Consider the following 17,682-nt stretch of genomic DNA (forward strand, 5'->3'; position numbering starts at 1 on the left):
TTTTGAAGTTATACTTGCTACTAGTACTTGTTGATGTTGATTTTGTGTATGGAATGTTGCTATGGCTGCTGGAAATTGATTTGATGAATCAGAACTTGAGATATGTTATAGATGAGATGCTTCTAGATGCTGTGATAATATGGTTACTTTGCACCTATGATATGAAATTGTGATATATTGAATTAAGAGTTCTTGGGCAACTTTTGGTGAGTCAAAATAAAGTTAGAAATGTGATTTTAGATGAATCCTAGGCTTGAATATAGGATTTGGTATGTGAGGTTGTGGGAAATACTTTGTGCAGAATTTCTGCAGAAATCTGCATAATTGGCAGCAGAACGAATGATTTTTTGGGAGCAGTCCAGACCTAATTTTTAAATGAAATTATTTTTCTGTAAAACTTTAGTGTGTCCTGAAAATTCCATAAAAATTTCAGGGAATTTGGCCAAGTGGTTTGGAAGATATGATTTTTTGAAGTTTAGTAGTTGCTGCAGATTTTTCTGGTTTTCTGGTTCTGCAGTACCAACTTTCAGACGCTATAACTTTTAATTTAAACAGAATTTTGAGTTGATTTCAAAAGGATTTTAAAGATCTATCAGTCTATTTTAAGTGAGTACAAGTTTCATGTTCATATTTATTTTGTAGACTTAGATAAGTCACTTGGAAGCTCGGTTGTTTGCTGGAAACTCTGAACTGGTTTATGAAAACAGGGCTCCACTTTCAATTGATAATTAATTAATCAAATGAAGTGATATGAATTTGAAACTTGTGGATTCTGAAACTTAGGGATGTTGACTGTAATCTCACCAAAATTTAGAAGCAACGGATTAGAATTGAAATTATTATGGAATTTATGTTATTATGGAATTTATGTTTGCATGCCTTGCCTAGCTTCTTAATCATGCCATTTTTTGTTTTGTTTTGTTTGTATTCTCGCAGTCCTGATTATTTGATGTGTTCTGCTATTGGAATTGGAATACTTCACTATTGCTCTAGTTCTTAGTCTTAATCTTACTATATTTTTCTGCTGCCGTCTAAAATTAGAACAATCGGATAATTAGTATTTTAAATATGGACTGGTAACTGGCAATATCACAGGGCTTATGTTTTATTGGGTAAACTTTCAGTTTTTGCATTGTTGACGAGGAAATCTTAGGTTCATTTTAAATTTTTAACCATGGAACATCAAGATTTAGTGGATAAGAATGAAGAGAGCGTTCAATCGATCGAAAAGGTTAGCAATACTGAAGATCGGGATAATATGAATGAGGTTGAAGGTGTGAAATCTGAGTTGATTAATGTTGATGAGAGCAAGGATTTGCAATCTGAAACTAGTTCTATTCAATAAGTGCAAGGGAGTAATTCCAAGGGATTTGAAGCTGAAATTAAAGTCAATACTAATGCACAAGAGTACTCTTGTCTGAAGGTCAGTATCTAGAAAGCCCAGAGGTATGGATTTAATTACCCTATATACAACTAAAACCCTTGCAGAAATCCTCATATGTAGTCTTTGTTTCATATTCTTTGATCATTTTATATTTGTTAATCATATGATCAGACAAATCTGCTGAATATTTTAATTGATTATCTTGGTACAATTCTTAGGTGTCATTACTATCTTTGTGATTGTTGTCTGATGGTGTAGGCTGTTGAGTTTGGACGAAAGCTTGCTAGCAAACTCTTCTTTTATCATGTTCTATGGTGCCTTATTATTTTACTCTAGTGCCTTATTATTTTGATTCTATGTTTTGTATTTTTTTGGTGATTTTGATACTTTTTGTTTTCTTAAATTTTTGTGTTTTTAGGTAACTACATCATCATCATTAACATAGAAATATTAATTCAATTTTGTTATTGATTTTGTGTTTTTTACAATGCATTGAATTAGGATAGTTTGTATTGTGGAGTTATAGAAAACCGCCTTGGAATTTAGTTTACATAGAGCCCTTTGAAAGTGATAGTCGCTGTGATGCTAGGTTATGGCATAAAGGCTTAGAAATCTAAGTTAAGGATTCAAGTACAATTTCAAGAGGCAATACAAGACCGTGAGGAGCTAACAAAGAAAATAGATGTGCTCAAAGAAAAACTTAAAAAGCAACAAACACGCCAAAAGGAAGAATAAACTCGAGTGAAAGTTCAATTGGAAGCTCAACAAGCTGTTGTGAACTCTCTCATAGCGCGATTTGACAATGAAACAAACTAGACCCTAAAGGTACTTCTAAAGTTGCTTATGGTTTTAATACATTTTCGTAGATGATTCCCATTTTATATTAGTATACTTTAATTTGTATATGGATTTATTTATCACATTTTACTTGTGTCATGGTTGAAAAAATGACAAATGTCCTATTATTTGGTTTGATAAATTTGGTTGGATATGGCTGAGACATAAGTTGTGAATTGGTTGTGTTTGTTGGAACCGTGGATGGTGGAAATATCCAAGTTTTAGGGGAGGTGCTGCCAAAATTTTTCTAAACATTTTAGATAAAACTTAGTGGAAAAATTATAATTAGTGTTATATCTTGTTTCTAACTTTTTTGTTTCGGTTTTTCTTATTTACAGGAGTGCTGAAATGGTGACCATATGCTACCTTGAGGGCTCAAGAATGTTTTGATGCATAGAGATACTAATCTATGTTAGAACTTTTATGTTTTGGTTGAACTAATCAATGTACTTACTAGCTAATGTTATTTTGTTTCAAGACAATTTTAGCTAAAAGGATCTTGTTTGACTTATGTATATTTTTGCATATTATATAAATGTAAACTTGCTTATTAAAATCGTTAATATATTAGTTAATTTAAAAAATAATTTAGTAAATTATGCATGTAATTTGTAATTAAAAAAAAGTTGTTATAAAATAATTAATTTGCTTTCGTAACTAAAGAAAAAAAATGTTACAAAATCATGTTACATTTTGTAACAAAATTTTTTGATAGGAAAAGAATTGACTGTCACGAAAAATACCTTCAAGATCAAAATTTGTTACCACTTTTGTAACGGCTTCTGGTTTTTTGTATCAGAAAAAATTGTTATAAAATATGGTATTGAATTGTAATAGTTCCATTTTTCGTTACAAAAACTTTTTGTAACGGGACTTACTGCAATGGACCCTTTTTTTGTTACAAAAAACTTTTGTTTCAAAATTTCGACGTTTTGTAACAATATTTTTTGTTACAAATGCGCCTTTTTCTTGTAGTGGTAGTGTTTTGGCACTAAAGAAGGTACTAAACGACGTTGTTTTAGGATTTCAACAAAACTAAAACATTAAATCCCTCCTTTATGATCACTTTGTCTTCTTTTTCTCCATTGAACTTCAAACGAAAAATAAAAAAATTAACTCTTCCATAGGTGAAACGAATAGTTAGAGGAGAAAGTATTTGTGGTCATCACCTTTTGGTTTTCACGAAGTGTGTATCGGCGTCATAGAGGTTAAAAAGGGGTTTTAAGGTATCCACAAACACTTTCTCCTCCAACAACGTTCAATTCTTTTCACTCGTGGAAGATTTTTTTTTTTTTTTTTTTGAAGTTAAATGGAGAAGGAGAAGACAAAGTGATAAAAAAGAAGGGTTTAACATTTTAGTTTTGTTGAAACCCTAAAACGACGTTGCTAAGTGCCTTTTTTAGTGCCAAAATGCGTATGATGTCGTTTTAATTAGGGGTGCTCATGGATCAGATTGTATCCGCAAATCCGCAGTAAATATCCGCATTCGATTCGAAAATTACGGATATAATCCGATCCACACATTGATCGGATCGGATAGGATCTGATCTGCACCCTTTAAGGATCAGATTGCGGATATCTGCTCTATATCCGCATATCCGATCCGCAGATCCGCACAATAATATATATATATATATATATATATATATATAGTTTGGTATTATATTTACTTGTTTGTATGTTTTAGTTAGTAATTATTATTCATATATTGTATTTTTTTATTTATGAAAATTTTGATTAAAAATATTTTAGGAATAAATAAGTTTAAAAGTATGAAAGAAATATTTTTATTGAATTTTATACATAGAAATATGATTAAAAAGAGAATGTTCAATTATGCGGATATATCCGATATCCGATCCGATGGAAATTGTGCGGATCAAATCGAATTTTCGATCATATCCGATCCGATCCGATTCACGTACACCCTTAGTTTTAATATATCAAGTGTGGCAAAGGTTAAGCCATGTTACCAACGGTGTTGACCTCTAATGATGAAAAATACATAAGTGACTATATTCGTGCATTTTTTTTAAATTTAGAAGATGAAATTATAACAATTAAAAAATTAAAAATTAAATCAGTGCAACTCGCTAATCACTGGTACTAAGTGAGGCTTAACTCAATTATTGTATAATAAGTGATATATAACATTTATATCAAAATAAAATATTTAAACATTTCATTACAAATTTTATCATAAATATATATTATGATTATAAAATAATTTCAAATCGGATCAGGCCAGTCCAAAACTCTGAAACCAACCCAAAAATTACATTTTATAAATTTAAATCCGACAAAATATACTTTGGACCTAGAATGGGGGAGGTCTTGATTCTTGAACACCCGGGCCGACTCCAAGTTGCTTCTTTCTTTTTTTCTTTTTTCCCCTTGCATTATTTGAGGAGTTGTTTCAGACGCTTAGTCGCTTAGAGAGGGCAGGTGACCCGCTTAGCGGGAACAGCAAAGAGACGAGTAGCTAGAGGAGCAGTGAGTCCAAAGACATCACTCATGTCCATCTCACTCGGCTTCATCCCATCAGGCAACTCCCACGTGAAGCAATGGAGAAGGTGTGCCACTGCCAACTCCAACGCATAAAGCCCCAATTGCATCCCGGGGCACGACCTCCGACCCGACCCGAATGGAATGAACTCGAAGTTACTACCCTTGAAATCCGCCACTCCTTCCTCCAAGAACCGTGAAGGCCTAAAACTTTCAGGGTCTTCCCACGAGTCTTTGTCCCTCCCTATTGCCCACGCGTTGATCATCACGCGCGACCCTTTCGGGACGAAGTATCCGGACACCGTTGCATCCTCCGCTGTCTCGTGGAGGAGGAGGGGGATTGGCGGGTGGAGGCGCAAGGTTTCTTTGATCACGCATTTCAGGTAGGGAAGCTTCTCGAAGTCTGCCTCCTCCACGCGCCGGTCGAGGCCAACGACGGTGGCGAGTTCTTGTTGCACGCGCTTCAGCTCATTTGGGTTCCTAATGAGTTCTGCCATCGCCCATTCTATCGCCGATGCCACCGTTTCCGTGCCTCCGAACATCACGTCCTGGATTGTGTTTATTGCTTCATGTCAGTTATTTTGGTTGAAATAATATAAGACATGAATTGAAAAATAAGTGATGCATATAAAGATTGACACTTAACTATTAACTATCAACTTGAGATAAAAATAACGGTCAGATTTTACTCCATACAAATATATATTTAAATGAAAAGTCTTTATATTTGTAATTAATTAATTATACAGATTTTTAAAAAATATTTACTAGTGAAGAGATAAAATAAATTAACGACAAGATCCACTAAAATTCTATATATAAGTACAATCATCTATTATTTTTTGGACTTGAAATAAGTAGAATCATCTAACCAAAAATAAATTAATAAGATATATATATATTTTTTTTGGTACTATATAGATTTCAATGCTAATGGATTTTTCACCAAAAATTAAAAGCTAATGGATTGACAGCTAATTGTTACCATTCCGACCTACCAAAAGTAATACAGAGACTACAAATAAAAAATAAAATAAATAAATAAATGAAAGAGTACCATTCACCCAAAAAAAAAGAAAAAAAAAAGAGTAAGACAAATTAAAGTAGCCTTAATATTCCATTGAGCCGATCTTGTAATTTTCAAATATATATATATATATATATATATATATATATATATATATATATATATATATATATATATATATATATATTCAAAATATACTAGTTTATTTAATTTACTAGATAGCTGAAATTTTATTTATTTATTTATTTAATTTAATTTAATTTTTCTTTCAACGTTTACGATTAATAATGTTGAAAATAAATTGTTAACAAAGCATAATTTTAACTAAATAAAATTAAAAAATAGTTTTTCGTAATAATAAAATTTTTTAAAAATCTCCTACTCAGAATAATTTCTAAATAAAATCTCTTTAAAATAATCTCATTATTATCACAAATAAAAGTAATCACAGAAAAGTATAATTCTAACACTTACTTTGAAAAACATATCCCATATAATGTTTATACTTTATACCATTGTTTCTTCCACCCCCACCCACCCCCGGCGGGCGGCCCTATTTTTAATCTTCTTTCCTTTTGACCCATGGATTTTGTATATCCTTAATTAATATAAAACTACGTATTTTGAGTGAAATAAATCTATACTTAAAAATTGCGTGTGCTACATCATAATCTAACATAAAGTAATTGAGCACGAGCTCTTTGTGTTGAAATGAAACGTTCCTATTTTTTTAATTAGTGTAATTAAGTATCTTTTAAATATTGGTCTTTATTTAATTTTAAAAAAATAAAAAATAATAAATAAATAAATTTTCTAATTTTTTAATCAACTAATACATAAAAATAAATATTTAAATTAATTAAATAATAATGAATTTTTAAAAAAACTGATTAAATTAAAAGACAACTAGCATTTTTCTCTTACTTATATGTTCATTCCTTCCTATGTACTTCTTTTCATCCATCTTTCAATAAGTCATTTACAATTATATATATTAAACTAAGCAAGTTTCATAAAATTGATCGATTTTCCGACAAAATTTTCATTGGTTCTACAAATTATTAAATGCGATCATCGTTGACGTTTTACTTAAATTGAGTCCTGCTCGGATGTTACATAAAGACTGGAAAAAGACCTCTCTATTCAAGCAACAACCTTAATTTATTTAGTCAGCATCATGCCATTTAATGGTATTTAGAATGAATTTTTTTTTAAATTTTTGACTATTTATTTCAAGAATAAAATATCTTTTCACAATCCAAAAATTTTTAATCAATTCTGAATCATCCAAGTAACTAATTTAAGCAATCTTTATAAAAATAAATTATCGATGTGTGGGCCATTTAGATTAATAATAAAAACTGATTTGACTAAGTATTTAAATAATTAAAAATTAATTAAAAACTTTTAAATTATAAAAATATACTTTATTTTTTTTGGACAGATGATCATGGACCAAAAAGATATTTATTTGTAATTTTATGGTAGAAAGAAAATGAATATAGGATAAGAAAAGACAATAAAAGTAGTTTTATTCCATTAATATAATTTACTTAAAATTAATATTTTAAATATTTTTTATTTATATGATTTAATTAATTTTAAACACTCAAATTTAAATCGGAGGGAGTATTTCAGTTTTTTCAAATTAAAAACATATAATTATATAATTAAACAAAAAAGAAACACATAAAATTGGGTATAAAAATATATCCATTTTATAACAGTGAACTTGAAAAGGCTGATATATGATATATAAGATGAAAACGAAAACGAAATAATTACCATGATTATGGCTTTGATATTCTCCTTTGTTAGTCTGATGGAGTTCTGCAAATCATCAGATTCATTATTCAACTTAGCCTCCTCACCATAAAACGCTAACAACTCATCAACCATGTCACTTTCTTCATCAACCTTGCCGTGACCCTTTTTCCTGTTTTTCTCCACATGTTCATCAATGATCTTGTCTATGAATCTATCCAAGGCCCCGCGCGCTTTGACGAGCCGGGCGTTAATTCCTTGCGGATCAATCCATCCCAGATATGGAATGAAATCCGCAAGGTTAAAAGCTCCAAAGAGCTTAGAAAACTCTTGTAATATAGAAATGAACTCATCTTGACCTTCTTGCGAACTAGACCCGAACGCGGCCCTATAAATAATATTTTTGGTGAGGTTAAACACAAGCTCACCAATGTTCACGGACTTCCCGAGGTTTTTACTTACGGTTTTAACCGCCGTATCAACCTCGTCTCTTACGGACTGCCATGACTCCGCTCGTCTACGGCTAAATAACTTCATGACGCAGAGCTTACGCATCTGACGCCAGAAGGGGCCGTAGTGAGCGAAAGCCATGTCAGCACGGTCGTAAGAAAGGTAACTGATGGCTATGGTGGCAGGGCGGTTGGAGAAGATATTATCGTGCACCTGGAGTACTTGGCGTGCTGCCTCCGGGTTCGAAATCGCAACCATGTGGAGGAACCCCATGCGGAGGTGCAAAACGCCGCCGTATTGTTTTGCCAGGTTGGCAAGACCTCGGTGTGTAAGTTGGTCCATGATGTTCATGTTTCCAATGATTGGCAACCCCTTTGGCCCTGGCGGAAACGGTGTCGTTTGACGAAGTTTTCGTGACACCAAAGGCAGAAGAAGTAAAAGTGGGATGGCGAACAGTAGAGCCATTCGCATTATTGGTTCATGTTGAAGTAAGTAATCCATTTTTTGAGGTGTTTAAACGGATTGAAAATTTTAGTGGGTTTTGATTTGGAAGGGAATGAAGAAGATATGGAGAGGGCGTGTATAAGATCGCAACTTCTAGTGTTGCTGAGTTGAGTAGTGGACATTTATGGTAACTTATATAACATGCTAATTGGTCAATTTTCAACCAAGAAACATTAAACATAGTTTGGGTTGCTTGTCTTTAATAATTTTAAAATTAAATGATGACTTTAAAATAACTTTATATTTTATCATCAAAATAAATTTTAACATTCAACCTAACATAATTTAATTCATATATATGAGTTTGTTAATAAAAAATTAACATTTTTTTCTATGAGATGTTAAATGATATTCTTCTATTCTTTATTTATAAAATATAGACTTTGTTCTCTTACAAGATTAAATAATATACATTTTAATTTATTTTATCAAAATTAAATACACATCAATAATTATTATTATTATTATATATAAATTAATGGTAATTATTCGATTAAAAAAATAATAATAATATAAAATATATTATTATAATAAATCTATTTATTTTTAATATTATATCATATAATATAAAATAGGATAAAGTATATTTTTTGTCCTTAAAATTTGACAAAAGTTTCAAAAATACCCCTAAGTTTTATTTTGTTTCAATTTTGTCCCAAAAGTTTTCGATTTGCATCAAAGATACATCCGACGGCTAATTTTTCAAAAAATTTAAAACCGATTTAATAACAATTTCATAAGAACAACTCCTCAACACAAACAAATCAAGCATAATTTTCATGCATTATTGTTAAATTGGTCTTAATTTTTTTAAAAATTTAGCTATCGATGGTATATTTGATGCAAATCAAAAACTTTTGGGACAAAATTAAAACAAAATAAAACTTAGGGATATTTTTAAAACTTTTGACAAACTTTAGGGACAAAAATATACTTTACCCTATAAAATATTTTACCTATTATAAAAATATTTAATTTAGAATATTTTATATATTTAATGATTATTGATAAATATTTTAAAAAATAAATTAAAATGTATGTTATTAATCTTGCAGAAGAGACAGTATATATTTTGTGAATAGAGTAAAGAGAAGTGTCATTTAAATATTTAATAATAGTGGATAATGTTAGTTTATCTTTTTATATTATTAAAAAAAATATTGGGTGACTAATTAATTTTTGTAATTAATTTTAACCAAATACATCTCTAAGCATGTTTTCCCTATCTTATTCACGTGATGAGCTTCAAGTGCATCTTCTCCTTCTATCCTTTTGGTCCTCCTTTTTTGGTTGAGTATTCTTTCTTGGATCTTCTTCTGAGTCTTTTATTACTTTTAGTACTCTTATTTCTTTTAAAAAATTCGATTACAAAATAAAACGGTAAAAAAGAAACAAATCAATGGTTCATTTTTGACCAATTTTTATAAATGTTTTCATGCTTTTAATATAATCAAACAAACACGTTTTAGACGCTTAGTCAACAAAAATCAAACACGTGCTTTTCTCTAGTGCGTCGTGTGTTACGAAAATAAAACAGAAAAGAGCCAAAGCAGTGGTAAAGTCTGATTCCTTTACATTTTTTATTTTTCTCTTTTTATTTTTAATATTTACTATTTTAATAGTTTCTTTTTTATTTTTTGATCCTGTTGTATGAAGATAGTATTTTATAGTTAAGTCATCCAACTAAAATTAGTCCTGTAATTTTACTGGCACAACAAAAATTTTTCACACAGACGTGCATGAAATTTCTTATTTCAAATCTGGCGATTCTTCTTCTTGTAGTGTTGTTTCTTTTTTCTTCTACCATTGCTGCTTTTTTACCATTTTCTTTTTTTCCTTTTTTCTAATTCTTCTTCTCTTAACCTTTTTTTTTTTCCTTTCCGTTTCTTATCCTTCTCATTTTCTTCTTCCTTTGAATAAGATGTTTTTTTGTCTTATTTTTCAAGTAATTTTGTTATTAATACAAAGTAATTTCTATATCTTATATTTTTTTTATGTGTTGATTGTCACAAAAGTTCTACGTATATTTATTGTCAAAAAATTTATGTGTATATATATTTGATAAATCATATAACCAAACTTGATTTATAATTATAATCAATAAACTTCATAAATAATATAATGAGTATATACCCATTTTGGTCCTCAAAAAATTTTAGACTAGACACTTTAGTCCTCAACTAAAATTAATTACTCAATTGGTCCTTAACAATTAACTTCGTTAGTCACTTAGGTCCTTTACTCCGTTAATTCTAACGGAGGACAAAATAGTCCCTGACAACTCTAATATGAGACAAAATGGTCCCTAATCTCCTCTGTTCGGAAACGACATTGTTCTCTCCCAATTTTGATCATATCTCGCATAACACTAACAGTCTAATACTGTAACTTCAAACTACACAATGCACACTTTATAAATTTAATGTTCATAAGAAAAAAAATTATCAAGTTATTCTCAACCAATTCATACTCAGGAAACTAATGCCTATGTCTCTCAACTAGTTGCCATCTTCGATGGATCCCATGAATATAGACAGCAAGTCTGATTTGTTAAGACTCGTCGTCGTCATTGCCATCTCCCTCCTCCTCTGTCCTAACATCTCCATGACCACATTGTCCACCACTCCTATAACTTCCTTCAGTTTCTTCTCCGAATCAATGTTCAGTAATCTCTTAAGTTTCCATATGAGCGGCAACGGTGACATTGCTCATTGTAATAACTTGGATGCGAGGTCGAAGCTGTCTGCCAACTTGGACTCCGGAAAAGAAGGAATGAAGCACTCGGTGTCTATTCCAAATGAGAATTTGCATATGATGTCGAAGGAGAATCTTCTCATGATGTCCTAATTTCCAACAATCTATATTGCTTGCCGGAGAGTGGAGAAAGGCATGCCCTTGGAGTAGTTGTGGAACTTGGTCTTGAGAATGTCGTGGACGTTGTCGGGGTTGGAGGTCATGTTATCAAAGACGTGGAAGTGGATGCTTTTGATGGGTGAAGTGCAGAGGAGCTGGATGTACCAGTCACAAAAATTTAGGAAGTGTGTGGTTCATGACAAGTTGAGGTAGGTGCGATACGTGTGACAATTACACCATGGCTTAATCTTGGAACTAAAGAGGAGGAAGGAAAATATGGAAAAGAAGACTGTGGAGGTGAAGAAGGAGAATATGAATGTTAGGGTTATGCGAGATATGATAAAAATTGGGGAAGAACGGTGTCGTTTTCGAATAAAGAGGTCAGAGATCATTTTGTCCCTTGTTAGAGTTGTCAGGGATCATTTTGTCCCATGTTAGAGTTTTCAGGGACCATTTTGTCTTCCGTTAGAGTTGACGGAGTCAAGGACTTAAGTGACTGACGAAATTAATTGTTAGGGACCAATCGAGTAATTAATTTTAGTTGGAGACTAAAATGTCTGATTTGAAATTCTTTGAGGACCAAAATGGGTATATACTCTAATATAATAACACTAAATTTACATTTATAATCAAAATATGAATATAAATATAAGAGAAATATTAGGAGATCATTATAATTTATTATTTTTTACTATTATTTAACCATCAATTTAATTCTTTTAGTTTATTTTTTTAATCTAATAATTAAAACATATTTTATCTCATATTTTTAAACATTAATGACTAATTAATGGTCAAAAATCATAAATTCTGATAGTCATTTAGCATTCTTCATTTATTCTAAATAGGGTTAAGTACTTTTTTCGTTCCTAACATCTTAGGACAAATAGAGAGGAGGGAGAGCAAGAAACGAAGAAAATAATAGAGGGAGAGGTGGAATGAAGAGGGAAAAGAAGAGAGGAAGAGGAAGAAGAAGGCGCCGATAAGAAAGGGCGTAGTGGCGACCTAGCAGCAGCAACGCCCAGCTGCAGCAACCCCTCCCTTTGTTTGCATCGCTTCTTTCTTTCTCTCCCCCACGATGAACTAGCAGTAGCAGCACCGACCCAGTGGTAGCAGCTCCGACCCAGCGACAGCGGTGACCCAATACCAATGACGACCTAGCAGCAGCATGTTAACACCATACATGAAGCAGCTGTTGCATCATTTTCTTAGCATGTTTTTATTGGGATACCTTCTTTCTTCATTCAATTAATATTTTTTGACTTCTGCAAAACTTCAATATTTGCTGAAGACATATTTGGTGGAGAAGAGGGGTGAACTTGTAAAGCTAGTAGAAAGGTCTCTTTGGGTTAAATATGTGAGTAACTGATTAAAGTCATTATACAATATACGTATTAGCTTTTTTTCTTTTAATTGTAGATCTACAAATATACATTTCTGACATTTGTGAATTGAACTTTCTATTTGAAACCTGTCTTAATTTCAGTAGATGTACTTGATCCCTCTTGGACTCATTGTAATGAACGCCATTACACGAGCAATAAATATAGTTGAGGAACAAGCGGGTGGACAAGGTGGTACTCTCGGACAGCAGCGCAGCTAAGATCTGCAGTACACCATGGATTAAATGAACGCTGATGTGTGAAGGTGATTAGCTTAGTTTTTTTTCTCTTCCCGTCGTGCCCTCCTTTCTCTCCTTCCAATTTTTCTTTCTTTTGTCTTGCTTCTAATTTTACTACAATAAAGAGTATTGTTGTGATGGGAGTGTTGCAAGTATAGTGGTAACTGAAAAATGGAGCTATGGCAATATAAGTTCCAGTGGATGTAGTGCAGATAATGCGGGTGAGGTGAATAGTGGAGTGAGAAGGGTGAAGAAGAGAGATAATAATAAAGGGTATTTTGGTCTAAAAATTAGAAAATAGATAATTTTATAACGTTTTGTAATGTTGAGAATGATATTAATAAAAAAAATATTAGAAATGATTTTGATTTTGACCCAAATATTAAAAAAAAAGGACTTAACCCTTCTAAATATAATGATAACTGATTTTTTTTGTTCATTAAAATTTCATTAGAACTGAGTATTATGAAACAACCTTGATTATTTTGCTATATAGCAAAGTTTGATTATTCTATAATGACAAATTTTATTATTTTGGTGGTAAATTATATATTGTTATATTAAATTTGTTTTTGTAAAACTACATATTTAATAAATAATTTTTAATATATAACGTTTGTAAATATATAATGCAAAATTACCATGAAGTTCTATCTTTTGAAAGGAAAAAGAAAAAAGTATCCAATGTTAAATTAATTCTCATGAAATTTGTAATTATGCATGATGTACCAAAAAGTAATGTTAAGGAGAAAAGATAGGGCCAGAATCTGCTTTATTTAGTATTTATTAATTGTTATAATAATTAATAAATATTAAATAAAATAAATTTTAGTTATTTTTTTGTTAATTTATTTTAGTTATTAAATATTTTTATGTACCAAAATACCATCTATCAATAATTATTATTCAAAAGCTAGAATTTTTTTAAACATTTGAATCATTATATTTTATATAAGAATAATTTTTTTTTTTTACCAAAGATATGAAGACTCGAACTCGCAACCTCTTAGATGAGTACGAAGAGATTATGCCATTTGAGCTATTACTCATTGGCATTTTATACAAGAGTAATGCTACACATTATTTAAATCTTTTTATAAACTAAATTTAACTAAATTAAACAATAAAAATTAGAATAATAATTTAGTTATAATTAGTTTTTATTATATTAAATCAACTTAATTAGATTTAGATGTATAACATTATGATGTCCATCTAATACTTTATAACAATATATTTTTTAAGAAATGACAAGTATATATATTTAGTTTAGTGTTTTATAAACAAAGTTCATTTTACTTGTTTTAGGGAATATTAGTCTTTTTTTTGGTATTATCAGTTTTTTATTTTTATTTATTTGTGAATAATTTCTCTCAACGACAGTCATTTGAGCCGCCACAGCCCACATGCATGGTGCATGTAAAGGAAAAGGTTGTTATATGCATCCGTACATTAATTATCAGATACTTTATTATTCATCATTTTTTAATATATTTTTAAAAATATTTAAAAAATAATAAAAATCAATTTAAATTAGTCAAATATTATTTTATTTTATATTTATTAATTATTTTTAAAATAAATATATAATTTTAAATATAAAATAAATATATAATTTTAAATATTATATATATCCATAAAATTATAAATATTAAATTAAATAAAATAAATTTAAATTATTGTCTTCATAATATTATTCTATATTTTTTATTCATATAAGTGATCAGTTTGATTGAAAATTCTATAAACTACTAACTTTTTAATTTAAAAATTACAATAACTTATTTATATAGCATGGTTTTCATATTAATTCAAACAGTATAACTAAGTATTTATTATAATTTATTCTTTAATTAATCTTTATTTATAAAAAACTAGTAAAATAATTCTAATAATTATTTTAAAATATTATGTCTTAAATTTTCTCTCTCATATATTTAAAATTTAAAATTATATCTTCTTAAAGTTAGAAAAATCAAATTTAAATTTAAATTTAATAAAATTAAAATAATACTATCAAAATCAATTTTTTTTATTCTAAGTGATATATAATTAATTATTTAACAAGAGTGATGAATATAATTATTTTTGGATGAATTTCAGATGTGTTAAGAAATTATTTAGTAAGTAATTTATAATTTTAGATTGTTAAAAGATAATTATTTGTGTTAAAAAACATATAAGCATGAAGTTCAACAAATTTTGGATGTGTACCAAAAGTATTTTGTGTGTTATCTTATTATTTTAGATGTGTTAAAAAATTATTTATGTAAAAAAAATATAAGTGCGGATTTAAACAATTTTGGATATGTACTAAAAATATTTTGTGTTATATTATTATTTTGAATTTGTTAAAAAAGATATTTATGTTAAAAATATAAGTACAAATTTAAACGAATTTTGAATGTGTATAAAAAATATTGTGTGTTATCATATTATTTTGGATAAGTTATCAATAATGTAAAATAATAAAAAAATATCAAAAAAATAATGTGAAAAAGAAAAATAAAATAATGTTCAAACACAATATAGTTTTTCATGATAAATAATTAATAAAAGTATTAAGAGAGACTTGCCAAATAGTACTTTGATGTCTAATATAAAAAAATTAATTAATTTATAAATTGACTAGTTTAAGAAGTGTTTTCCTAATTTTGTTGAACCTTTTTCCTGAATTCAAATGTGGTTGGTGTGGCTTAAAAGAATGAAAATAAAATATCCTTATGATGACAATGAGCATATATATATATATATATATATTGTATTCTCTGTTAAAAAAATGATCGAGTGAGGGAGATGGTTAGATTATTGGGTAATTATTATATTTATTTTAATTTAAATTAAATAAAATTTAAAATAATTCTTTAAAAATAGGAAATGTAACTAGCTAAAAAATAATAGAATAGAATAGTTAAATTTAAAAGATATTTAAAGGCTGAATCATCTTTCAATGAATATGCCTAAACTACTATTGCAGGTATAATCCGACCAGGGGGCCATTGGTTTTCATATGTTGTTGACTCACGTGTCTACTCCTACTTCATTAATTAGCTATTTAGCTGTATCATCAAGACTGAAACTGTTCACTTTTATTGATTTTCTTTGACCGAGTAAAACACATGTACTAATACTATAATTAAAAAACAAGTCACTATCCGAATGACAAGGAAACCCATCATCAAATGTTAATGAAGTGTAGTTCAAGTGGCACCTATGTTAGGAATAAACCAATATTATTTATTGGTTTGAACTTTAGAATAAAATACTATTATTCTATTTTATTTAAATTTTCAGAGTTTAATAAAAACTAATAACTAAATATAAATAAAATTATAGGATTTTAGTCTCTAATATACTAGAATCACCTTGAATTGTTATTCAACTCGAATAAAAATTTAGTAATTTTGGTTGGAAAAAAATTAAAGAGCCATACGTTAAGATTAAGAATAACAAATCAAGATGATAATAAAAAATTGAAGTCTCTCAATCATACTCATAAATGAGGATATTTTTGCTTCTCAAATATCTTTTTTAATAATCTGACAATGATGGCCCTAAAATTAAGAAATTTAATAAATCCAGCAACTTAGGTTTTTCTCCCCCTAAGAATTTTTTTAGATATTCTCCAATGTAAAAAAAATGAAACATATCAAATGAATAACACATCACTATTTTTCCATCACCAACCCAATTAAAAATACAATAATATTAGAAAGACAAAACAAATAATTAAAATTTATTTTATTTAATATTTATTAATTATTATAATTAATAAATATTAAATAAGACAAAATTTGACTATGTTTTTATTAATTTTTTTTGTTACTAAATATTTCTGTTAAAAATATATTCGCACAGTTAACTATTATTGTAATAACATCATGATGACTAGCTACCAATCTACCATGACATTAAAAATGTGATAAAACTCCTTATCATATAAAAAATTTAAACGGATAAAAAGATATAATTTTAATACAATGTCTTTTAAATTTGAAACGTGAATTTTTATAAGCATTTTTGTCTTGTATTTCATCCTGAATTTTCTTTTTTCCGACAACAAAGACGAATTTTATATCTTTTAGTTAAAAAATTCCTTAAATACATGCACCACTTATATAAAAAGTTTAAATTTATAAAAATAAATACATAAAATAATTATATATTTAATTTAAAAAATATGAAAGTCAATTTAGTTCCTCAACAAACTTCATTGGCTTTTTTTAGTCCATTTATTGGATTTTGGCGATTTGAACACGTGAACAATCCGAGAATAGTAGATTCTCTCGATTTTTTATTTTATTTTATTTTATTTTTTAATAAAATATCAAATAAGTGAAAAGAACTGTTGATTAAACCCCCGAGAAAACCATAACGCTATCAAGGAGACAGTTTCTGTATTTATTATTTACTTATTTATTTATTTATTTATTTGTTGTTGTGTGTGATGAGGTAGTGAAGTTCAGAATAACTAATATCTGTGTCATAATATATATGATTAACCTAACTGAAGTTTCTTTGATAACGGATAGGCAGTACATACTCTCCCACAAAATTTACTAAATTTTCTAAAACTCATATTTAAGACCTTTTAATTATTATAATATTAAAGTATTAAATAAATCCCAACCTTAAAAACAACGAAGACAACAATAAAAATATCGAAATAAAATTAAAATATGTTTAATGTATGGAAAGTCTTCGTGCAAAGAAAATCACAAACCAATTTATTAGAAA

At 28.8% G+C, this 17,682-nt stretch overlaps 1 protein-coding gene across 1 annotated transcript; it reads right to left on the minus strand.

Moving 5' to 3' along the window:
• Positions 1-4,413: 4,413 nt before the first annotated feature.
• Positions 4,414-8,580, minus strand: LOC107625271 (cytochrome P450 84A1). The gene is made up of 2 exons (XM_016327873.3): positions 7,539-8,580; positions 4,414-5,274 (listed from the first exon to the last, which is right to left on the minus strand). Exons 1-2 carry the CDS (start codon positions 8,466-8,468, stop codon positions 4,654-4,656), a joined length of 1,551 nt encoding a protein of 516 aa, XP_016183359.1. The 5' UTR covers positions 8,469-8,580; the 3' UTR covers positions 4,414-4,653.
• Between the last annotated feature and the right edge of the window lie 9,102 nt (positions 8,581-17,682).

The sequence above is a fragment of the Arachis ipaensis genome, chromosome B1 (genome assembly GCF_059453495.1).
Source record: "Arachis ipaensis isolate K30076 ecotype BB chromosome B1, ASM5945349v1, whole genome shotgun sequence".
Lineage (NCBI taxonomy): Eukaryota > Viridiplantae > Streptophyta > Magnoliopsida > Fabales > Fabaceae > Arachis > Arachis ipaensis.

Excerpts from the sequence above, each read along its gene's own strand:
- LOC107625271 (XM_016327873.3), bottom strand. The coding sequence starts at position 8,468 with ATGGATTACTTACTTCAACATGAACCAATAATGCGAATGGCTCTACTG. Across the intron at positions 5,275-7,538 it reads ATATCAAAGCCATAATCATG|GACGTGATGTTCGGAGGCAC; the intron begins GTAATTATTTCG and ends AACACAATCCAG.